Below are 25350 nucleotides of genomic sequence, written 5' to 3'. Positions count from 1 at the left end.
GGACTTTTCAAATTCCCAGGAATCTTTGCAGACTTTATTTCGTCTCTACAGGTTCACTTTTTAGTTTGATCTTGGTGCAAAAGAAGAGAAGCTATGAGAAGGAGATGGGCAACGAGGTCTAGACTCATTTTAGCATATTTTCTGAGGGAAAAATTCAGACCCCCATACCCCCACCAATACATAATACATCATCTGCCTGATTTAAATACATTGTAAACATTTTTTTTTAACAAATTCCTTGACTTGGTGGAGGCTCTTGTATCACAACGCTGTGTGGCCTGGTGGGAATTCAGGTGGTATTAGCCCCAGGTGTGTGGGGGGGGGGGCAATCTCTCACACTGACACGCTGCAATGACGATCTCATTACATGCGTGCACACTGTATGACATTTCACGTTCCATGGTAAATTCCCATCTCATGGCAACTGTTATTGTGCATTCCGACATTCCCACGTTTTCCTTCTAGTGTTGTTCCCCTCTCCTCTTTTGCCTTCTTTCTTTCACTTGCACAGGCCTCCACAGCCAGATCCCTGGTGATACAGATGTTGGGGGGTTTTGACACACTGAGTTAACATACGTTCACGTGGCTTTACTCCTGAACAGAAGCAGCTAGGTTCCTTTGGTGACGAGGGCTCACTGCTTACGCCTTCAAAACTGAGGGGCATGGTTGACGAGGGAGAGGTTAGAGCCAGAACAAATGGATGGAATATGGGTTGAAATGAAATGAGTTGTCTTGATATCAATGTGCCTGGAACAAGAAAATGGAGAGAAAAAAAGGTCACAATAGTGAATGTGTAGAAAGCAAACAGGAAGGAATTAGACAGAGCAAATGATGAAAAAAGAGAGCCCCCCTCCCACGGAGCAAGATGCGGATTCATGCCGAGCCAGGCTTTTGTAAATGCTCACTGGGACGTAGATGCTTCATCTGTAGATGCTCTGCCCCATCCTCAAACCCAATCATTCCTCCGTCTTTATTTCATCCCGCGCTCGGTGTGGGCTGCAGCATCAGCTTCTGCTGACCCAATCAACCTCTCTTCTCCAAGACATCTCCTCGTAAGAGAGTAGAAGTTGGTAATCCCTGCCAAGGCCCGGAGCCAATTTAACACAAACCCTTGCACAAGTCCTAGCTTTGCATATGAGTACACGGGGGGGGGGGGGACGGTTAAGGGGAAAGTTAAGGTCAGTTGCAGTATTCTTCCATTTGCTTCGTTTCGTTTCGTTTTCTGCTGCTTATCCGGATCCGGGTTGCGGGGGCAGCAGCTTCAGGAGGGATGCCCAGACAGCCTTCTCCCCGGCCACTTCCATCAGCTCTTCTGGGGGAACCCCCAGCCGCTCCCAAGCCAGGCGAGAGATGTAATTTCTCCACCTAGTCCTGGGCTGGCCACGAGGCCGCCTCCCGGTGGGACATGTCCGAAACACCTCTAAAGGGAGGCGTCCGGAAGGCATCCTAGCCAGATGCCCGAGCAGCGGTTCTACTCCGAGCCCCTCCCGGATGTCCGAGCTTCTCACCCTAAGGCTGAGCCCAGCCACCCTGCAGAGGAAACTAATTTCAGCCGCTTGTATCCGCGATCTCGTTCTTTCGGTCATCACCCAGCATTGATGGCCATAGGTGAGGACTGGGACGTAGATCGACCGGTAAATCGAGAGCTTTGCCTTCCGGCTCAGCTCCTTCTTCACCACGACGGATCGGTTAAGCGCCCACATCACTGCGGATGCCGCTCCGATCCGCCTTCCATTTGCCATTCCATTAAATCCTATACATTAATAATATGAAGATCCCAAAGCCCCTCCAATTAAGTTTACATATATTTACCGGTACATCCACTTCCTGACTGACCAAACACAATTACAAGAGCAAAACAAAGAAAATAAAAGTCCTCTGTGTTTTGTTTCTGTTTTAACAATTCCTTACCACAGGGATTTTTCTGAATCTTTCTTTCTTTCCCACACAAGGAAAACAAAGTTACACCTCCTTGTCTTTGTGATTTTACCCTATTAAGCTCCATCAGCTGATGCCCAGTGGCAATGATTTGCTGCCTGGATGGCAGCACTAAGAGGGAGGTTGTGCCTGGAAGGGTGTGAGGCCGTGCAATACAATACTGGTTTGTGGAGAGCAGTAGCGTGGAACTATCTTTGATGAATGCTTTAAAAAACAAAAAGGAGACCGCGTCATCAGAAGTTCTGAAAAAAGGATTTTATTAGAGGAACGATGGTTCAGTCACCCTTGAGAGACATACAAGCTTTGTCTGAGGAGTGCGACAGGGCAAGAATCATAAGGACAAGTGTGAGCGTTTTTCCTTATTCCTCATCCTTCTAGCAAGTCCTCAGACTGAAAGGCAATCCAGGGATGAATAGGAAAGAGACAGGCATTGAGTCAGCCATCCTCGTGGCCTTGATTGGAACTAATATTGGCTGCTTAAATTGTCTCTTTTTTTCCCCTGTAAAAAAAAAAAAAGGCCAGAAAAGGACTTCTTCTTGCTGTCAACCTCTACCCTCCTTCTCAGTGATCTGGAAAACACTGTCAAGAACAAAAGGTTAATGCTCTTCTTTGTGCTCCACTTTCAAACTCGGGCTCTTGAGTTTAGAGACGAAGGTGAGGGATTTAACCGCACAAAATGCACAACTGGAGTCATTTTCATTGTCGGAGCATGGCATCCTTCCTTCATCTACAGGTGAATCTTCCATCTGTTCAGCTGTGTCCTCCTGCTGATCCCCGTGTCTCTTGTTCTCTGCCAGCTTTGGGCAGGTGACCACTGCTGGTGCCATTTTCCACCTTCTATGGTGCACTACGAAGAATTGGCCTTTCCGTATTCACATTTTGTTTGTGTTTCTGTTGTGGTGCCAGCTCTGATGAATGGCCAAATTGGCTGCTGTTGTAGCTGAGCTTTGATTACATGTCCATCCACAAGTCCATAGAATTATGTCTGTAGTCAATAAGCGAATGTAAAAGAGATTTCTTACTTTACAATCACGCGTTCTATGAGGACAACCGTTCCAGGAGAGTTGCATTTGAGTTGCAGGCATACAAGTCAGGAACTGAACACACCATATAAAAAGTCAAGGTGCAAATGAAAGATTGAATTGAAATAAAACATTCTTTTTAAGAGCTCGATATGCTCTCACGTTATCCTTCGCCTAATCAAAGCAGGAATTCAGAGACCGAGTTTCAAAAGAAAAACACTGAGGCACGGCATTAGTCAATAAGCGTTTGGACAAGAGGAATCAGCAGCATTGTTCGGAATATAAGAGGAGAAAAATAGCCAAGGCTTGATCCAGCTTTCCCCTTTCCTACACTGGCACAGCAATGTTGTCTGCAATCTGCCAAACGGACAGCAAGAGGCACCAGCATGCATGCTGTTAATCCATTTCTCTTTGATTTCCCGAGGTTTCCGTGCTTCGTGTCATGAGCCTGCCTATTGTAATTGTGTTTAGTCAGACAGACAATTAGGCCTGATAATCAGAGGCTAGCATAAGCCTTCCTGAAAGAGCTGTTCATTAAAGGGAACAGCGTTCATTAGAGAGACCCCGTTAGCGTCGACGTTTGATTGGCATCAGCAGGATGGGAGATGGAGAGGCTTTGTGAATTCAACAGGTTGCAGGGTCATGACTCCTTCATCTGTGACTTACATTCACTTTATGTCAAGACCCAATCAACGACTGGAACTTTCAGCCGCTTTCGTCAGCAGAGGTGAGTCTGAATATCAAATATTGTGCTTCTTCATCATCTTTAAATCTGATTAAATTCCCCCCGTCCAGGATTTGTCCGGTTATCTCTCCCAGGCTGCGATCCCTTTTATTACCAAGCACGTGGCCACTCATTTCATGAAGCTAGACAGCTGTCAGTGGTGATTGCACTCTCCAGACTTTCTTTATGCAAAATACATTGAATGTCTTGTCTAAAATCAGCACCGTTAGAATTCAGCCCCTGACTCTCTCCTCCTTCCCTCTGCCCACACTGTCTCCTTTGTTTTGACTAACTACACAGTCGGTCTTCCTTTTGTTGTTTCTTCCCAGCCCTTTCTGCTCTCATTTTCCATTCCTTGTCTTTGATTCGGTTGTTGTCCTTCTCCGCCTGTGCCCACCCCCCTCTGTGTCCTGCACTCTCCTCAAACTGACAGTAGCTCCTCAGTGTGAACGGTTCCTCTCGGAGGACGGCAGCCATCACAGAGGACAGTGTTAAGGGTCAGGACATCTCTTGAAAGTCCTTTTTTCTCTGCCTTCTCATGGATTTCTACAGCTTAATCGCACGTCCTTCTTGTGGTTATTATCAGTGGGTGCCAGGGCCCCACTTTTCTAGTAAAACAAGCATCTTAACTACTCCTTTATCTCAACTTTGTCTCATTTCACGCTGATAATTTTCTGTTCCATCAGCATACTTAAGTGGTACCTTCGTATGCACCAAATAATGAACAGGAAGATTCCAGAGCGTTATCTTCCAGGTATCTTCTAATTAAATATCTAAGCTTTGTTGTGAATCATTCCGAGACCTTTCTCACAGCTTTTATTATAACAGCTTTGTCATCCTTGATGAATGAGATGTAAGAAGCAATAAATATCCTCTAACAACTCTAACATTGCTCTTCAAGAGCCTTTTTTTCGAGCAAGTGTTCTCTGCTCACTCAGTCTTCTGTTATGGTCTCGTATTCTCGGTTTGTCCCGTAAGCCTTGATTATCTCTCACTTTTATCTGGATTGCGAAGAAACTGCAGACTCCTCATGATTAAATTTTCGCATGGGACTGATTGGCCCTCGGATCACAGCAGCTGAACAGAAGCATGTTAATGAGCTTTTAATGATTCTTAATGATTCTTCTACTTTCTTCTGCATGCATGTGACTCTGCTCTGTACTCTGGGCAATTTGAGGCAGGGCAGCTGTATAGGGAATCTTTAATAGTCAGTGATGCCAGCACGTCTCCCACCTACGGGCTTCAGATATCTTCTTCTTCTGCTTGTAACTTTATGGCATATTGTGATTGATTTATTTTTTTACATTAAACACAAGTGAGTCGGGATTGGGGCTACTAGCAGGCCCCTCCTGTGATGAGAGGAACTCAGTCATATCCCACATTTAGCCAGCTGGATGCGCTGCGCTGCTCATGCAGATGTGAGTTGGAGCCGTGTTGTGCCCTGAGAGCAGTGCTGTATGAACACACACACACACACACACACACACACAACATACACACACACACACACACACTGGTGAGAAAAGAAGAGTAGCCAGCTCCAATTAACACTTTTATCCTCCCTCAATACACCCCTTAGCTGTCTCCTCCCTTTAATCTCCCTAATGTTACTGCCTATGTGTACATTTATACAAGTTTAAACATACAGGGTGGCTTCCAAATCACCAAAGGCTGCTGAGGCAGAAAAGCAAAATCCCTGTCGTAAAACATGCCACAGTTTTTGGAGCCTTCTCACACAGGGAATAAAAAGAGTTCTCAAAGAGCGGGGCTTTCCTCTCTCATCTCGTCCCAACATATAAAACATCCCAGCACCAAGGTGAAATCTAATATTTCCCTTCAGTTGGTGATATTTACTACATAATCCCTTAGAGAGCTACAGCATTTGCTACTGAACACTATCTAGAATGTTCCTTGTGGAAAAAGTTCCCAGGATAATTGTATTTTTTTGTAGAATCTTCCGTCTTGTCAGTATTCCTTTCCCTGCCCTGACTAGTGGCAGCGACGGCTAATTCTGGCTGTCACCGCCGTGAGTGGCTGTCCCAAGGCTAGTTGGATGAAAAGAACTGATGTTCAATGATTAAGCTCCCCCAGAGGTCATGTTGAAATTAAACATTAGAAATCAGAGAATGCTGTGTTTTGTCCCCTTGTGGACAAGGTCATTTTGAGGTTTTATCAAATTCCTCTCCCTCCTGTAGTCAAATGTAAAGTTGCACAGTTTGGGGTTTTATTTCACACACAAATCTCTCTGGGAATGTCCCCCGGTCCCTCGACCATAAATCAAATTTGCTTGGGTCCTGCTACTTCAGTTTTCTTCCCAGTGCCCACTAATTAGATCACGTGCCTGTGTTTAGGATGATTTAAACAAAAGTGTTTGTCTGTGGAGGGTGGTGGGGGTGGGATCTCTAATACAGTGAAAACATAACTTCAGGAGCTTTAAATTTTCCTGTTTTCATACATCGGGCTGTGACATGGCATCTCAAACCCATCCCACATTCGCCTTCAAAAACACATGTTTTGAAGCCTTCTACGGTGCTCTCAGGCTGATTCTGCAGTTATCTGTGACAGTGAGTCACCTTGCTTGAAATTGATCTTTAAAAGTTTGTGCTGTTGAGTTGGGAGCCAGGGATTGTGTGCATTTGCAGGACTTTACTGAGGAGCACTCATGCGGCTGGTCCATGTGTATGTCTCCGGGATGGTTTATTGGCAGCCTTGTGTTGTTTATCTCTCACTGTAGGAGGCGGAGTGGCACTGTGATGAGTTCACCAAGGGAGCCTGCTTTAGCCGTGGAAAATCTGAGGTGAGTTTATGTGATGATTGAAAATATTCCTTAATCTCACCCTTCTTACCAGGCTGTGATGAACTGGACAAGTCGAGACCGGTCCTCCAATCTCCCCTCATCTTCCTTGGTTTCTTTTGATTGTTTAGCCACTAATGGAACTTTTGGGTATTTAAAGAAGTCGTGAAGCACTGATATAGAGCTGTTAATTGAATATAAATGCACGGGAACTTTAATTTTGCTCTATCAATTTACACTTTCGCCATGGAACTGCTGATAGGCAAATGAAGGGAAATATCAGTAGGCTAATATTGTCATTTGCACACTGTGAAGCCTCTTAGCTACCAGCAGCAAGAAAATATCATAAAATCAAATAAAGCTAGCAAGAATGTGCAACAGATGTTGCTGTGTTTATCGTATATGTCGGCATGTAGTGTTTCCCCGACAGCTGCTCCGGCTATATGCAAACCACAGACATTGAGTTTTTACCTGAGTCCAGTGTTTGCTTGTTTGTTTGTTTTTGGCCCATTCCACACCAGATCCAGACTGGGGGAGATCTAACATGTTTCTTCCTATTTGAATTTGCATGAAAGCACTGATGTTGAGATCTACACAGGTTGTTCATTACACCGACCAATAACTAATTAATTGCGGCGGATTCTGTTTAGAATGCAGCAAAACAACAGAAAGACTCTGTGAAAACAGGTAGGATACTTTCATACACAGCTTTAAAGCCTTCTAAGTTCCTTTTAATTAGCAGCTTTATTAAAACAGTAAACAAAGAGGATTTTAGCCACGCCCTCTTTGTTCTTCTGCATGTCTAAGCAACTGTAATGGTGAAAAACGTGTTTTACAGCGCTTCCCCATCTACCAAGGAAGTTCCTATGAGCCGATGGTGGCTGCCCACCCCTGCTCCCAGTGAGTCGTGCACTCGTCCTCCTGTGATCTGAAATAGCCGCGGACGGCCCAGCAGGATTTATAGAGAGCCGCTGGTGTCTGGGAGCGCTGAATTCTTTGCTGACTCTAATGGGATGTGGACTAAGAATAACATTAAAGGACCCTCAGTAGTTTGTTACCCAGCTCGTTGTGCCACCATCAGCCGTCAGTTTAGCTGCTGAAGCGACGTCGGACCAATTATTTGAGTAAATCACGTACAAATTACGTACCATTTTTCTTTTTCTTAAATATAAAATCCATCCACTCCCCTTTGCTCCTTTGATTTATTTCAACATAAGGAAAAGTGAGAATAAATGAAACTTTGCAGCACTCGATAGCCTCTTTAATAACAGGCAAGCCAGGCGTAGTGGGATCTGTATTGTACTGTACAGTCAGACGGATATATGTAGGCACGTTTTCATAAACAAATCAGGACCGTGCGCATTTTGCAAATATTAAATATGCCGTTTACTGTAGAGACAAACTGTGGAGAAGAGCTGAATTATGCAGAACCCACGTGGCACACCCCCGCTTGTGCTCAGAATGAGCAGAACAAACAGGGCAGCTATAACAAGCCTCCGAGCGTCTCAGGCCGTGCAGAAAGAAACACCTTGTTTTATGGGTCCACCTCAGTTGAGGGAAATAAAGGGCCATCCCCTCCTTTAGTCCTGCTTTGGCTATTTGCTGCCCTCCTCTCCTAAATCAGACCCTTGGGGAGGTGCAGCTAAAACCGTAACTGATTTACAGGGTTTTAAATTTCTGCAAGAGCTCCTCTACCAACAGACCCTTTCGGGGTGAAGTGAGCGCCTGACTTTATCACCTCATCGGACAAAAGCAACCCCAGAGTTGATAAAACCCTCCCTTTGATTATTTGGCATTCACTCACTTCACCTGTGTGCTTCTAATTAGTCCTTATAGATTTGCCAGAATTCTCATCTGGAGGTCCAAAAAAGCTTTCATTTATCTTTAATTAAGAGACGAGTGGCTCAGCTTGGTCAATGTGAGTGTAAATAGGTTGCGATTAATTGCAGCTCCAGCTTGACAGGACATTTTCATTAGTCAGCGAGGCCCACCAGTCCTCAAACCAGCCCCCTATTACGGTGTAACACGGTCATGATTTGTCTCTGCCGGGCTCAGCCACGGTCCGCACTGATCCTCCCATGGCCGAAGATGTTTAAGCCATTTCTGGGGGTAAAGCGTAATTTTGTGTTCCTGCCTAATAGCATCGCCTGGCAATAGAGAGATAATGGCAATGTGGTGTGTTTTCACAGGAGGAGTGCCAGAACTACATCAGAGTGCTGCTGGTGAACGGGAACAGGCTGTTTACCTGTGGAACCAACGCCTTCACCCCCATCTGCACCAACCGAACGGTACGGCTTCAGCTTCTGTTGTAGTTTCTGTAAAAGTGTAGCGCACATTTTAAACACGTCTCTGAAAGTTGGTGGTCGGTGGATTAGTGGGTGGCTAATGTAAGCTGTTTTCTGCAGGTTTGCCATTGCCAGTTTCTGCCGAGTTTGTCAAAAATGACATTTTTCTTTTTCCAGCTTTTGAAAATGTGGATGTGAGATGGGGTTTCCGCACTCACTCCCATCATTGTTTGACTGTCTTTCAAAGCAAAGTTTCAAACCATTTTAAAAGCTTTCTCTCCCTCTCTTGCTTCTAAAAACCAATAACCATCTTGTATAACAACCATCACTGTTCAGTTTTATTTTCCATTTCTCTTCTGTCTGTTTTTGAAATGCTAAATAAGTGAAAATCTATGGACCAGCGGGCATCAACCCCAGAAAGCACCTTTGATTCTGTCATTATCCTGCAATAGCAGTAATACGTGCCAGCTGGTGAGCCAGATAACGTCCCCAGTATGAAGAACCACCGTGCATTGATTGAATTGACAGTGTCAGAAGAAAAGGTCAAGGTTGATAAACGCGTCTAATCAGTGCGTGACAGCAAGTCGTGGGGATCATCTTATGGGATTTACACGCTGAGCTCTTGTTTTTGCAGCTGGAAACTTGGTAAATTTCAGTATCAAAACCGAGCTTCTAAAGCTTTTACCGTATTTTCACGACCATAAGGCGCACTGTAATAAAAGGCACAGTCTCAGTTATGGGTGCTATATCTGTATTTAAAACATACATAAGGCACACCGTATTATTAGGCGCACGCTAAAACATACAGTAAAAAATGACAACGGAAGTAAAACAGTGACTTTCGACACATTTATTGAACAAAATATTCATTCTTCCGCCACAAAACCATCGAAGTTTTCATCTTCTGTATCTGAATTAAACAGCTGCGCTATTTCAATGTCCAATGTAGTATCTGAAGCCTGTGTATCTATTCTGTGCAGGCCTTTACTTCTGGAAGGCCGCAATGTGTTTAGCAGCCAGCCTGATGCCATATTAGGATATGCTACACATGTGTCCTGTGTCTTCTGCCTTACTGTAAGATCGCAATGGAAGTCTTGTTATTGCTAAGAGATGATGCTGGAGCCTGTAGGCTCCTGGTTGTTCTCCATATGAGGATGTGTAGCATGAAGCCTTTCTACTACTCCCATGTTTGGTATTAATTGAAATCTATGCCATTGGGTTTGCTATATTGTGTAGCATGAGGTCATCAGAAAAGAATGTGTTTACTTGACTGTATAAGAAGAAGCTATTGATGTAAACACTTCGGAGTTCTTCACCAATGGGACCGCGAAACCTCCCTCGGGCAAACTGCAGTGTCCAATAGATACCTGACTGTTCTCTCCAATAAACATCTATGATAACAAAGTCGGTGTCTGCGAAGATTCCTTCTTCATCAACACATCTTGGCTACCACCAGAAGAAAATGCACAACACCAACATCCCGAATTCCTCTTCTTCATCATTTGAATCAGACTCACCGACCGGTTCCGCTTCAGCGTTGATGCCAGCTTTTGTGAAAGCTCTTACAATACATGAAGACGGTATCATAGCCCATGCGTCTACTGGACGCGTTTATCTTGTCGCGGCAGTAGGTGCGGAAGATGGCCACCCTCTCCTGGTAATCCGCGGGCAGCCGCTGCACAACAGTTGTTCTTGCTCGTATGGAGAGATGCCGCCTCCTCATAAAGCAAAAACACCAAGACAGACCTCATTGGAAGTGCTCAATGTCCATTTCTTCAGCAATCGCTTTGGCCTTTTGTCGAATGGTGACAGTAGAGACGCCCCTTCCAGTTGTTCGCTGTTCCACAACCAACTGTTCCACTCGGTCTTCCAGCTCGGGCCACCTTGCTTTGTTCCCGCGGAAATTCAGCTTCGTCTTCCTCACTTTCATTCACTTTCTTGTTTTCTTCATTTTCTGACCATGGACTCATTTACATTAAAATGTCTTGCAGCTGGTCGATTGCCATTTTCAGCCACATATTCGATAGCCTGTACTAGTTTAAAGTAAGCCTCATACGTGTGTTGCTTGACCGGCGCCATTTTAAGGGGTCCTTACGCATAGGTGTGCTGCTAATCGATGGGCGGAGCGTTTACCGTAGTGCACTTACCAAAGGCACACAGCAGATTTTGGAACTCAGTCCACACACAAGGCGCACCATATTATAAGGCGCACCATCGATTTTTGAGAAAATCTCAGTGTTTTAGGTGCGCCTTATAGTTGTGAAAATACGGTACTTCTCTCATGATGCCAGCTTTCAAAGAGGTGTAATAAACTTTAAAGTCTGAGTTTTAGCTGATTTTGCTACATTAATCATTAATTTACATTTCCAACCAATATTTTAGCATCATTTATGTGGGATTGATGACATTGTGGCTCAGATCTTAGAAAAAGTTTCAAGATTTGCACACACCCAACTCTCTCACCCAGGTGGACTGTGGACCTCGAAGACTGGGTCTGGCAAGGGGCAGTGGGCAGCACTTTACTTTACTGGGTCTGGAGCACTAATTATATTTCAGCATCGTAGCTTACAGCTATAGACGCAACCTGACTCGGCACAGACTGTAAAATAACTATTGTGTGGCTGCAACAATGAAGGAGCATCACCTATGAAAATTTGTCTGAGGTTTTTGACCGTCAGCGATAATTACTGACACTTGAAAATACCAAAGTGTTGCGCTTTTCTTAAAACAAGCATGTGCATCTGCTTTGTGGCCGATCACAGGAGATGGAGGCAAAGGTTTGCTATTATGTTGACATTTGTTTTTTTTGTCAAGAAGCACACCATCCAAAGGTCACAGATTCATAATGCAGTTTACCACTGTGAAAATACATATAGCTGAAATGTCATGACATTATTACGGCTGTATTTCACGAGGTATTGTCATATTTATCCACTGAAAGATGTTTAATGCCAAACACTGGCCTGGGCTCCGAAACCGCCATCCGACAGATTTATGGTCGACTGCGACGCGCAAGAGAGGAGGAGCCGAGCGCCTTGTTAGACCGATAAGTGCCGGGAAGTTGTAGATTAAACAGCTGTTTAATTTCTTGAGATTGCAGCCGCACCGTCTCCGTTGATGACTGCGATGGCGGCGATAATGAGAGCAATGGCGGCGATAATGAAAACAATAGCAGCCATCAGAGAGGTGTTTTTCTGAGGGGAAAAGTCATTAGAGGGAAGGAAGCAGGGCCTCCTCGTTGCAAAAAAATATATCAAGGAGCCCATTTCCACCACTGAGCAGCTTTCGGGATGATAAGACGTCAAATTTTTATTTTTATTTATTCATTCATTATGGGGAACAGTATCCACGTTGGCTTTAATTGAAGCGCCGAATTCATTATTTTTTTTACATTTTCAGCTATTATTGCTGGGAAAAAAGGGGGATGTAAATCAGAAGAACTAAATCTTTCAATTATATCAAGAAAAACACTGTGCTCAGGGAAATGGAAACATGACTAATTCTAAGATTCAGGAGAAATTTGTACAGAAACAACTGAGCATACATCAATGTGGAACTAATGCGCCCATTGACTTCGACACCCGTCATTGAGCTGTCATTGAAAACACTAAAAGGAGAAGCACTTCGGTGTCCCGCAGCTGCTGAGTGAGCCACAGAGGCAACTCTCACTCCACCTCCTTAGCAGGCGATGGATGCTCTTACCTAATTATCAGCCTCCTTGTTTTTCCTAACTGGCTCGATTGACGTAAAGGTGGGCACTGGAGCCTGCTGGAAGAGTTCTGTCAATAGCCGGCTTTCATTCCCGTCAGCCGGAACTCAGACAGCACCACTCTGTTTCTTCTCTGTCCTGGTGGAGCAGAGGTGGTGGCAGTTGAGAGAACCCTTTGATCCACATTGACTGGCTCCAGGAAACCCAGCCAAAGTACTCAATGCCCCCCCCCCCCATCCGACACATGTGCTGAATGGAGTCTGGCCTCTGATTGGGAAGGAGCCGTTTGGATTATTCCAAATGTGACAACATGTAAAGGAGAATTTCAGCTGCGCAAGTTTTCAAGCCTCCTAGCTGGAAAGAATGTTGACTGATGGGAAAGTAATTGCATATTGAATTATTTTCTTTTTTGTATCTGAAAACCTCACATTAGCACCGTCTTTATTTGTGTGTTTCGTCACGCAGTCGCCCACAGATGAACTTGGGTGGAAGCGCAAACCATGAGCTAATCCCTTGTCACAGTGTTTATTTTTACTCCATAAAATGTAATTACATGTGGGATTTAAGACTCCAAATGTGCTAAGAAAAAACAACTAAGCACCAGTGTAGCATGTCAGGTCTAAGTAATGGTCACGCTGGAGAATACAAAAGCGGGAAGTTGGATTTGGTCTCACTTTTAAAGACTGCAGCTCACATGAAGCCTCTTTTAAACTCAAGTTAAAGTTGAGCTATAATAGTGTGACACAAACCAGAGAGCCAGGGAGGTTCTCGCTCTGTTGCTAGGTAGATTTTATCCAGTTGCAAATGTGTTATTTCCATCCATGCAGCATCTGCAGTGACAGAAAGAGAGCAAATGTATCTTCAGGGTCTGTTATAATTTTTTTTTTTTTTTTTTTTTTACAAATGGTCAGAGCCGATTCAAGGTAAGGATGCACACAATCCCTCCTCGCAAGCACATTCAGAGGTTTTCAGGACCTCTGGTGACCAGAACGAGATAAAGCGTGTGTTTTGTTTATCTGCACCACATGAGAAAGAACAACTGTTTGATGCTCACTTATTCTTTGAGACGTCCAAACAGACAAGCTGAGGCTGACATAAGCGCTGTGCATGAACTGCAGCAGCTACAGTTGATAAAAACAGTTTGTAGCTTTGGACTGCTAATTTTTACCTATGCTTCACCTCTATTTGCATCTCACCACCTGAATGTGTAATTAAAGTACCTCATATGGGGTGACCTTTGTGCTGTTAACCATTTGTCTTGTTTCAGCTGACCAACCTGACGGAGATCCATGACCAGATCAGTGGGATGGCTCGCTGCCCCTACAACCCCCTCCACAACTCTACTGCCCTCATTACCTCCAGCGGGGAGCTCTACGCCGCCACTGCCATGGACTTTTCTGGGAGGGACCCTGCCATTTACCGTAGCCTGGGCGGGTTGCCGCCACTTCGCACAGCCCAGTACAACTCAAAATGGCTGAACGGTAACTATGTTGGATTAAATGTTGGATTTAAAGCAAAATTTGGATTTGCTGTCACAGTGATGGGAAATTAGCATAGAGCTGATGACATTCCAGCAAGGATTTACATGGAAACTTTCATTTCTGATTTTTAAATGAGTGCTTCAATTAATGCCCATTATCCTCCTGTGTAGTCTTGAAAAACAAGAAAAAAGATCTTTCTTTTTTGAAATTGTTCCATCAGTGCCATTATTAAAAAAAACAAAAAAAAAAAAAAACATAACAAGACTTCCAAAGTTACTTGGCAACTACAAGAATGTAGTTTGGCTCCATCTTTCTCCACATTTTTTTGAGTTCCTCAGAAATCAATCACTCTATTTAAAAAAAGAAAATCTGCAGCAAAAGGTTGGGGAGCTTAAAGGTGTGAAGTCAGAAGAGCGGCCCGTTGGTATCTTGTCAGCAAGCAGCTTTTATCTGATTCACATTTAAGCTAAATTGAAAAAAAATAAATTAAATGCCGCCTCACATATCGCTTTGCAGCAACCTTCTGGGAAAAGGCTTAATAACTAATTTTATGGCGAATTGATTTTCTCATACCCCCACCACCCCCCTGCTCTCCACAAAGGTGCAGAAGGGAAGAGGGTTGTGGGGGGGAGGGGGAAGGGGTGCTTTCGTTTAAAGGTGAATTAAATCAGTGTCACCAAGAATAAAGTGAAGTTTAGCTCCAGTAATGTCATACATAAAGATGAACATCTCGGCCGTGACACTGTTGTCAGGACTGAGAGCTATTAAGCTAAACCTGTTTCGGCCATTTCTCATTCTGACCTTTAGTAATGGGGGGGGTGAAAAATGGGTATTCTTAATACAGCACAACATTATTAATAACACAGCCCGTGGTTGTTAAATCCCGCCTCCTGCTGGTGTGTGGGCTTCACGCTTGCTCTGAGTCGATCAGTTGTCCCACTCACTCAACCTCAACTGTTGTTTTTAGGTGTTGCTCCTCCACTCTAACCTCCCACCCTCTTTCCTCAGAACCCAACTTTGTTGCCTCCTATGACATCGGCAACTTCACCTACTTCTTCTTCCGGGAGAACGCAGTGGAGCATGACTGCGGCCGGATGGTTTTCTCGCGCGCCGGGCGGGTGTGTAAGAATGACATCGGTGGTCGGTTCCTGCTGGAGGACACGTGGACCACATTCATGAAGGCCAGGCTCAACTGCTCGCGCCCAGGGGAGATCCCCTTCAACTACAACGAGCTGCAGGGGACCTTCTACCTGCCCGAGCTGGAGCTGCTCTATGGCATTTTCACCACCAATGTGTGGGTAACATGCACTTTTCTCAAAAGCAGTCACAGTGATATTCTCGAAGTTCTGTGTGCACCAACCATGTTTTCTGTCTAGAAAAAGGCTGCTAAAAAAAAACTACACCTGCAGGAGTGGTTCAGATGACACGTATGAAAATATAGACCTATTGCCTCCAACACATGATTTTATGTCAGTATTCACAAGCCCTCCTGTTTTCATCCACTTAAACGTTTTAACTCTGGTATAGTGTCAATATTTTCCCTGACAACTTCAACATTAATGCATAAAAAGCATTGGGATTTGACAGCTGACAGCAAAGCAGTCAACAACATGTGCAGGAGTGTGAGTGTTGGTTGCATGATGCCATTGATCTACATGAATTCCTGGATTGTTAAAATAGAAATGTCATCTTCCTGACTGTAGCTGCATCCTCTCTTCTTTCTCACCACGATGCCTTTAGGTGAAGTGGGGAAAAAAAGAGTTTGACACTTGTTTTAATTTTTTACAATTCCAAATGTGGCAACGCTAGTGAGAACAAGACTGAGAAGTATACAGAAAAAGGTCAAGAATGATCCCTGTACCCTATTTAGAGCTCAAATTGTATGCCATCATGCAGTGTTGAAGGTTTTGAACAACTCTGCTCTCTAACCAAGGAATCTATCCCATCATCCGTTGTGGATGCAGGCCACACATGACATTCGTATCAACAAGAACAAGGAGGATGTTGTATTTATTACTCACTGACGCTATGACGCCTAGTGTCCAAAAGTGGGTTTAACCAGCAAATTCCCCAAGTACAGTGGGACCTCTACTTACGAACGTCTCTACATGCAAAATTTTCAGGTTACGAAACGTCTCAACGGGAAAATATTTCCTCTTGTTACGAAAGAAATTTCAGGATACGAAAGGCAAAAATACGCTACCGCTGCTACGCAGCTCGCGGAGTTTAGCGAACGCAAACATGCTTGTAGCTGCTCTGCCATTGGCTATTGACTAGCATCTTCCTGTAATCCCAAGGACTAGGAGGGATGTCAATATGTAAATGTTTGTGTGCATCCCAGCGTTTTCTTCATCGTCTTCGGGATTTATTGTGGGTGTTCAAATGTTTGTCCATTAGATGGCGGTGTTAACGTTTGTTGCTAGTAATGACGGCTAATTTAAGATTAGCCTGTAATAAAGTTCATTTTGTTCCTGGAGAAGCCTTGCACTGAATTCCTACATTTATTGTGCAGTAATCTAATTGTAACATGTATTTGTTACATGTTTTGATGCATTTTTATGATTTATAAAAAGGATTACGGCATTTAAATGGCAAACACGTCTCTACTTACGTAATTGTCAGGTTACGAAACAACTTCCGGAACCAATTAATTTCGTAAGTAGAGGTCCCACTGTAGTCCATTCAAACCCTGCTTCCTTGAGAAAAGTGACTGACAGAGATTTTGGACACTGAACTGTGAAAGCACCAATTCCACCATTTTAGATGTTCCAGCATTCCTTCTGTCACAAGTAGCTCTGACAATAGTCGCAAGACCGTTTAACCATTTTAATGGCCAATTCAACAAAAAATAACTGAAAATTGTTAAATATGCCAAGTCCTCTCATGGTTTTGGCTGCCACTGTACATTTTAATGGCAAAAATGACCATTTGGCTTTAGAAAGTTCATAAAACGACATTATGATCAGAAGACAAACAGTTCCTGGCTGTAATTTTAGTCTTGCTATGAGTGATTTATTTTAGTGAACCAAATCAAAAGATTATAGTTCTTCTGAATTGTCCTCATTTCAAAAAAATAATTTGTGTGAATCATCACAATAGGGGGGGTCTGCAGCTGGCATGTTTATCTTTTACCTTCGCTGTGCACCATCTCGTGCACAATGGCAATCATAAAAGACGTGTGACTCCTTAGATGAAAGCTATTATTTTCATTTTTTGCCGTTCTTTAACGTTTCCCCCACATGCACGCGCTGACTTTGAGGAGCTGAGCAATCGATTCTTTATGGTAAATGCAGCCGCACCCCCCCCCCCCCCCCCCCACACACACACACACCACACACACACACACACCACCACCACCACCACCACGGGTGCGGACGATAACGAACATCCGCGTCGGACCGTGATTCACATTTCGCAGTTTGAGTTGAGAGTTAATGCGGTCATTTTTTTTACTCTGTTTGGGCGGATGAGACGGGAACTTGTTGAGCGACGGCTCTAGAACTCCGAGCTGTATGTCGGCCCCAGGAAGGTGTACGTTGAGGCGGACGAGACCAACGGCCCTAATTGCTGCAGTTGCTAGATTTACAACCAGTAATGACAAACACTTACACCGTTTATGTCAGTGTAATGTTTAATAAGCGCGGCATAAACACGGAGGTGAACCCTAAGCCGAATCTTATAGAGTTTTATTTTATGACGCTATTGTGGTTTTTTGTTTTTGTTTTGTATGTTGTTGTTGTTTTTACTTATAACCTCCCCCCCGTGTTTTTAACAGAAACAGCATCGCTGCATCTGCGGTGTGTACCTTCAATCTCAGTGCCATATCGCAGGTTTTTAAGGGGCCCTTCAAGTACCAGGAGAACTCCCGCTCGGCCTGGCTGCCGTACCCCAACCCCAACCCTGATTTCCAGGTAAGGACACCCTCTCAGAGTAAATTACAATTTTGGTCTGATAGAATGGCAAAAGACTGCAATTCCAAAAGAAAACCTCTGAGTTATAGGAAAGAATTTGTGTTGATGACAAGAAAATCCTTTAAAAGTAAATTCATTTTCATACTTAGTTATACAAGTTCTTGATTTTTATTATTATTTGATTGTTTGTTTTTCTCCCTTTCTGATTGGTCACTAAATATTTATTATTTTTCACAAATGATTAATTAAAAAATGTAAAATCTTTAACCTTTTCTGAAAAATAATGACATCAGACGGTAACAACAGCTTTGTGAACTGGTGAAGTTTATAGTTGGAGAAAAACCCAAGTAAAGGATAAAGATGGACAAATGAATGGATGGGTAGATGCAGGGATGGATCAGTGTACGCAGGGGATGAATGGATGGGTGGGTTAATGAATGGATGGATGCAGGGATTGATGGATGGATGGTTGCAGAGATGCAGGGATGGATGAGTGGATGGATGATGGATTGATGCAGGGATGGATGGATGTATGGATGGGTGGGTGAATGCAGGGGTGGATGGATGATGCAGGGATGGATGGGTGAATGCAGGGATGGATTGACTCGTGCATCTTTTGACGAACCCTCCCTTTAAAACTGAGGCGTCTCAGACAGGACCCACAGGTTAAATCCACCGGACGATGTGATGAAATGTTTCATGTCCTGATAGATAAACGTGTTCTCTCTGATGAGCCCTCCTCAGAGTCCCAGTTAGCTCTTCAGTCTCATTATTCCCCCTCTCGCCCTCAATCACCGGCTTTATCCTCGTGAACACACACATTACGAGTGCTCGTTATAAAATCCGCTGATTTCTACGATGAGACAATAATTCTTTGAGGACGTTTTGTGGCCTTGCTCGCTGAACCGCAGCCCGTGCTAATAAACTCTCCTTGTTTTTCACAAGTGCCACTTAAACGTAAAAAGCGGCTAATGTGCGGAGGGGAAATCCGAGCAGAGCCGCACCACCTTATCCCGCCATTTAGGTGTTGCTTTGTGCCGGTGACACGGAGCAAATATTTTATTAGTCAGAGTGTCTCTCAGTTGTCACAGGCTTAGTGGATAGCGAAGCAGCTAATCCGCGTAGCTTCTCTTCAAAGGGATTGAACTCCCTGGCTGCCGCTGGATGGCACACGTCTTTCTTTCATGTTCCATTCTTAGGCCCTCAATCACGTTCCTGTCGAGCAGACAAACGCAGGATTGTTTGGTGGTATCTAGCCGGGCGATAGCCATCATTCACTTTAACAAAAAAAGAAATCAGAGATTGACCGGAGATATACCATTCATTGTAAGAAGATGCATCCTATATCAGCGCCTATACACCACCAGGAACCAGGAAATGGTTTCTTTCCCATTTAAGCTCGACACAATAGCGGCTCCTCGCCACTGGACCGATGTGCGCTTTATCTGGGTTTCGGTGACATCTTCATCAAGCATTTGTCAATACGGGAGGATTACATTTACGAGCGCAGGATTTATAGCTTCTTTTTTATATTTTTTTTATTTTTTTACACACACACGCACTCGTCTCCCCTGCACAGAGGCAGCAGCGGCGAAATCCATCCGCCGCGCGTATTTACTGCACACAAATACAAATAGAGGGTAGCGGCTTGCTGCCAAATAGTAATAATTACCAGTGCAGACTCATCACTCAACAGGCACGCTGATCATTGATTGAGAGATTTATTCCCCATGTGCACGGATCCCCCCCTCCCGTTTATTTTAGCGCCATGGATTGATCCGGGCGGAGTTATTCAGGCTGAAAGTGATGTGCTGTTGGAAACTAATACCATTCTATAGATCTTCTATCACACTGTAAAAAAAAAAAAAAAATTAAAACGTTTACTGTCCCAGTGTCATGTTGGGTTAAACTCTGAATTCCGAAGTTTTTCTCCGGTCGACGGTTAGCCAGATCTGATTAAAGGGATCCATCAGACGGAGCCTGTTTTTAGCAGAACCCAATTTGGCAGAGGCTGTCCTGTGATAGGAGTGTTTGTCAGCAGCCCTCATCATCCTGGCAGAGCTGATGATGATGAGCGGGGGAACGTCTGAGTGTTCGATGGGGCCTCGGCCAAACGGCGCTTCGTCCCTCACCTTGCCGGGTGAATCGCCGCATTCATCTCTTGGCGAGTTTGCGCGTGTTTCGGACCCCCACCCGCTGGAATCCACGCTTTGCTTACCACCGTGCAGAGTGTTTGTGTACACGCGCCCACCACAAGGACAAACCATAGACATATGTAAACACACAACCTACATGAACGCTGCTGCATCCTTTGGGTCTTTAACTTGCCGCCGCCTAGTGAACTGTTGCCCATTTCCGGGAAGCCCGCTCCCATCTGTCAGCGGAGGGAAGGCCAAGAGCTGATTTGTGTAAAATGTCCGCATCACTGCCGATTTTTTAGCAAGTCAGCAGGGGCTAAGGTCCGACCCCACCTGCCAGAGAGAGCTGACAACAAATTAAAGCCCACATCATTATCTTGTTTCTGCGGCAGATGTGCTCTGTTAGACGAGCTTGAGTGGGAAATTTGCTCTCTGAGAGCAACGCACATACTTGAGCTTAAAGCATCCAACCCTTCTTTAACTGGTTCATTCTGCCTGCATAGAAGAAGACAAAAAAAGGCACGATGTTATGAGGAATGAAAATAGTCCCTGTCCAGGGAATTCTCGTAGCATTTCATGGAAAAACTGCCCCAACACAACATTTTCTCTAGTACAAGAAAATCTAAGCCCGTATTTGTCTGTCCTGAAAACAGTAATAAAGGGGCAGCTATCAGTGGCAGACTACAGTGTCATGATTTACTTTAGCGCAGATATCTTAATAGAAATAAGTGCAAAGTAAATACATCATAACGGATTGCTACAGACTTAATAATGCATTGTGATTGAATTGAATAAAGTTTTTAAATTTGGAGCATTAAAAGAAAGATAAACTTATGAGTCATCAGCATAAAGAGGTAATTTTATTGAACTTTCAGTAACAAATGTTCCCTGGATTATTAAAAAAAATAAATAAATACTGTCAATTATGCTCAGGCGAGAGTCTCCAATCAGCCTGTCTGAACTTCAAGATCTGGTTGCCATCTGTGCTACCAGCGACCACATTTGTTTGTGCATAATTTCAAAAATAGAAAGATGTTATTCTAAAGACTGGAACGTAAACACATTAGAATGATGGGAAGATGAAAATGAAAAACAATCAGCATGTTAATGAAACCCATTAAGGACATAAATGCATATGAGGACGCTTGTAATGAGAGACGGCTGTGTACTTCAAATCAAGACATCGATTTTAAGGTCATATTCAGTTAATAATTCAGTCGTCTATCTTCTCACTCACGCGCTCTGCTTTGATTTATCTGCTCGTCCTCTTCGTCCCCCACAGTGTGGAACCATCGACTCAGGCTCCTACGTGAACCTGACTGAGAGGAACCTGCAGGATGCCCAGAAGTTTCTGCTCATGCACGAGGTGGTCCAGCCAGTGGACCCCGTCCCCTACTTCATGGAGGATGGCGTGCGCTTCACTCATGTGGCCGTGGATGTGGTGCAGGGAAAAGACGTGCTGTTTCACATCATATTCCTCGCTACAGGTACATTCTTACTGCCAAGTTCCTTTTTCTGCATTATTGATTTGTCTGTGCAGGGAAATGTACCGATGATGCATTTTTTATAGTCAGGGGTGTTGAATTATGGGTATGATAATCCTTCACCCTTTAGGGGATGGTAAAATAGACTGGCGATTTGTGAGGCCCTTTGCCCTCTAATTAGAATGAAATTAATTCTGCAAGGCAAACGAATGGAGCTGGATTTAAATCTGACCAATGAGAAGAAGACCAGAGCCACATTTATCCTTCAACATCGATGTTTGTGTTCTAATGAAATAACAGAAAATACTTTGGAAAATAAAACAGGGGGGAAAAAAGGGTAATCATAAATATGCAACACATTTTCATGATTGTAATGCACTTTCAGCTCTGAGAACAAAATGCTAACAAAAAACTGCAATTTGATAGATCGGTGCTTTGAAGCAACATCAAAGCCGAGCTGGAATGTTCTGATCATGTTTTTTAGCTCCATATGTCTGACACATGCATACATATAAAACCTATGAAAGCAGCAAGAGATCTTAGGAACCATTAGGGATGGAGCAGCCAAAGAGAAGAAATATGGGTTATTGATAACAGACTTTATTGCTCCGTGCAGTCCCTGTCTGAACTGCACAGCGGTGCTGCCAGCTTATCAGCAGACAGTTTGATCAGGCTGGTGTGACAAGTGATGCTGATAGAGTCAGAAAACTCCCACATGAATGTGTTAGTGTTCGCCGTCTGTTATGTAACGGTGTGGATTACGACAGTACGGGCCAAGAAGAGTCCGCGGCCCCTTTCCTTCCGCTAATGTACCGTAAGGCCGCTGAGAAATGTCAATGCTATCTTCCTGCTGTAAAGTTGGTGTTATTTTAAGAATTCACACACCCCCTGCTCCAGTTTATCGGCTCCACACTCCCTCTTGTTTGCACGCCACTGTGATCAATGTAGCGCCGAACTGGAGCCGTCCAGTGCTGAAAGTTCCCCAGACAATAAGCAGACGCTAATGAAAACATCTGAAACGCTGCCAAATCCACTGAGCAATCCAGTCACATCCTGTTATTAACAGCTGAATGCTCTTTAATGAGCGGCTATCGAGCCGAGAACTGAAACGTTCACGCAGGGTTGCAAAGGTGTTGAGTCCTCCATTCCATGGGATTCTGGTTTTTTTTATTTCTCTTTTGTCTTTTTGAATTTCAATAAAACTTATTTAAAATACGTTTTTAAAAAGGGCTTTTTGTGGTTCATAGTTCATAGCAGTTCTGTTTTTGAACTTTCAGCTACGTATTTGCTAATTGCCATCATGACTGGTATCATTTACAAAAGGGTGCAGACATAAAACTACAATCATGAAATGATAAGGTTTATATTTCTGTTACTGTGTTCTGATGAAACAGGTTTATTCATTTATTTCTGCTATAGCAAAAATGTATTGAAGGTTAAAGTACCGTAATCTCATAGGGAAGTTTGGAGACCGTCCTATCATAAATAAAAGAAAAAACATCAATAAAGTATGTCCGATTCACAGCCAATTACTAATGTATTACTGAGCAGATAAATAAATGTATTTTCCAAATCTACTTGTGGCCAAACCAGAAGTTTTACCTTCCACACTTAGGAACTCTCAATTAGCATTTCACCTTTCCTATTTTGGGATTATTTTGCACATAAATATTTTTATTTCTTCACCCTGGGGGCTGGTTAGTGCATTATAAATGCTGTTTGTTTTGGTTGTCTGGGGAAAAAAGTCCCACAGTCCCACATCTTCATGGCTTGGCACTGAGCATATTAAATAAAGGTCAGGGAGCTTTTGGAATGAGTAACCTTTCCGCACTGTCAAAACTACAAAATGGCTTCTCCTCTCTGGTTTGTTCCTTTAACAGGAAGTAGGCTGGTCCACCACGCGTGTCCTGTTGATGAACAAATTCCCTTCCGTGTCTTGTTTTGATGGCATGGCAAAGCTCGCGACGGCGGCTGCCATCGGTCGGCCTGACAGTGTTATTTTAGGAGCAAGTCCAGTGTGTGTAGCTGATGCTAGTTCGCTAGGCTAATACATATGGATGTATTGTTTTATTGTTTTCTCCTGTTCCCACTCCTCCATTCTTCCCCCTTCCACCCCCTTCGCCGTTTCTCGTACAAACAAAATGCCCTCCGTCCTCCCATTGATTCACACTCTTCCATCCACCTGCTCCTTCCCTTCCAGATTATGGCACTATCCGGAAGGTGCTGTCCCCCCTCAATCATTCCACCGGGAGCTGCCTGTTGGAGGAGATTGAGCTCTTCCCGCCCAGGAAGCGGCAGCCCATCCGGAGCGTGCTCATCCTGCACAGCAGAAGCGAGCTGTACGTGGGCGTGAGGGACCAAGTCATCAAGATCCCGCTGAAGAGATGCAGCTACCACAAGAGCCGGGAGTGAGAGCGCACACACATGCACACAACCACAGAATAAATCTCAATCTCAAGTGTCAAAAACAAACATGTGCACAAAGTTGTTAAACTCACGCTTTTATCAGAAAAAGCCAGGCCTGTGCTTTCGTCAGGGGTGTGTGTTGAGATTTAAAAGCCTGTAAATCAGCTTTCACCGAGGCCACTGGTGCCTGCAGATGCCCTCTGTCTCCTCGCATGGACGTCCCCCCCATCCCCCGGCCAATGCTGAGCAGAGTCGTTTCTGCCGTGCACGTTTGAGGCCATGTGATTATGGTGACCTCCATCTGCATGTACGTTAGCTGTCCGTTGACACCGTTTTGTTCACGTTAAGTTTTTTAAAGGGTGACAAAGAATTAAAGGATTTTTTTAAATGTCCCATGAAAACCTCAGTGCAGCTTATTGGATCCACCTCTGACGCTTCTCTGAGGCTTAGCTAAAATATTAGAACCCTTGTTCTGCTTCTCTGCCTCATGAAAGACAGGTACCAGCTTGTGTCGCCTCAGCTTTTTATTAGCCAACCCAGATGCTACGTCAACCTTTCATATGGATGGATGCGAAGGATGGGCTTTCACGTTTCACTGTCATGGAACAATCCAGGTCATATTTGGTTGGGGACGCGTCACACAGCTCCGGGCTCACTGATAAGTCATTGCACATGAAACGGGACCATCAGGCTTTTTTCCACGCAACCTGGAGAAGATGCAGCAGAGACAGATGCAGAGATCGTGCTAAATGCAAGGACAGGAAGTGACCAACGTCTATAGTCACAAATATGAACAGCGTATTTTATTTTTTAACCTCGTTCCTTACCTGCAATTTCTCTCCTTTCGTCTGCCAAAGGCTCTGTGACAACCTTATCTCTCCCATTTCATCCTTTGCATCCTTGGCACCAACTTTCTCCACATGTTTTCCTCCTTTTTAATCTGCATGATTCCCGATGACCTGTCACAGCACAGGGGTGCCTGTATTCTTATAAAAGTGAACCTGATTTGTCCCTGCAGAGCCTGTGTTGGAGCCAGAGACCCATACTGTGGTTGGGACCTGCTGTTGAAGAAATGCACCACCCTGGAAGAGAGTGTCAGAATGAGCCAGTGGGAGCAGAGTATCACCAAATGCCCTGTGAGCTGCTGTCTTGTGAACTTGTCTTCCTTTTATCTTTGCTTGAGCCTCTAATTTGAAATCCAGTATAGAAAATATCCTTCCTTCTAATCGAATTGATCCCATCTCAGCTGAAACTCACTGGAATTCTCACTTAATGGGAGTTACACACACACCACCTCAATTACTCACCTCTGACTGCTTATTCATTAGCACAACAGCGCGTCTGTTCACTTTAGCATTCGCTGTCTTCGTGAGTGGTATTAGCAGGCGACAAGCCGATCAATTTCAGCAAAAGCTCGGCTTTATTTCTCGCCCTGCTCCTCGGACATCATTTTTAAAC

At 44.2% G+C, this 25350-nt stretch overlaps 1 protein-coding gene across 14 annotated transcripts in view; it reads left to right on the top strand.

Annotated features, from left to right (window-relative positions):
* The window catches only part of sema5a (sema domain, seven thrombospondin repeats (type 1 and type 1-like), transmembrane domain (TM) and short cytoplasmic domain, (semaphorin) 5A), a 91560-nt gene that overhangs the window by 29616 nt on the left and 36594 nt on the right, over positions 1 to 25350 (top strand). For 13 of the 14 annotated variants that reach the window (XR_008946831.1, XR_008946829.1, XR_008946832.1 and 10 more), the window contains 8 exons: positions 6419 to 6481; positions 8668 to 8766; positions 13740 to 13953; positions 14962 to 15247; positions 17729 to 17864; positions 21285 to 21489; positions 23687 to 23894; positions 24911 to 25028. Coding sequence is in view for 10 of the 14 variants with exons in the window: in XM_057012815.1 (XP_056868795.1) it covers positions 6419 to 6481; positions 8668 to 8766; positions 13740 to 13953; positions 14962 to 15247; positions 17729 to 17864; positions 21285 to 21489; positions 23687 to 23894; positions 24911 to 25028 (1329 nt within the window). In the remaining 4 variants the exon portion in view is untranslated. Of the gene's footprint in view, positions 1 to 6418; positions 6482 to 7005; positions 7379 to 8667; positions 8767 to 13739; positions 13954 to 14961; positions 15248 to 17728; positions 17865 to 21284; positions 21490 to 23686; positions 23895 to 24910; positions 25029 to 25350 lie in introns of those variants that run through there. The other variant, XM_057012821.1, reaches the window with a different exon arrangement.

The sequence above is a fragment of the Takifugu flavidus genome, chromosome 17, assembly GCF_003711565.1.
Source record: "Takifugu flavidus isolate HTHZ2018 chromosome 17, ASM371156v2, whole genome shotgun sequence".
Lineage (NCBI taxonomy): Eukaryota > Metazoa > Chordata > Actinopteri > Tetraodontiformes > Tetraodontidae > Takifugu > Takifugu flavidus.
Note: the sequence above shows the minus strand (reverse complement) of the source record. Positions and strands in the feature narration are given on the sequence as shown.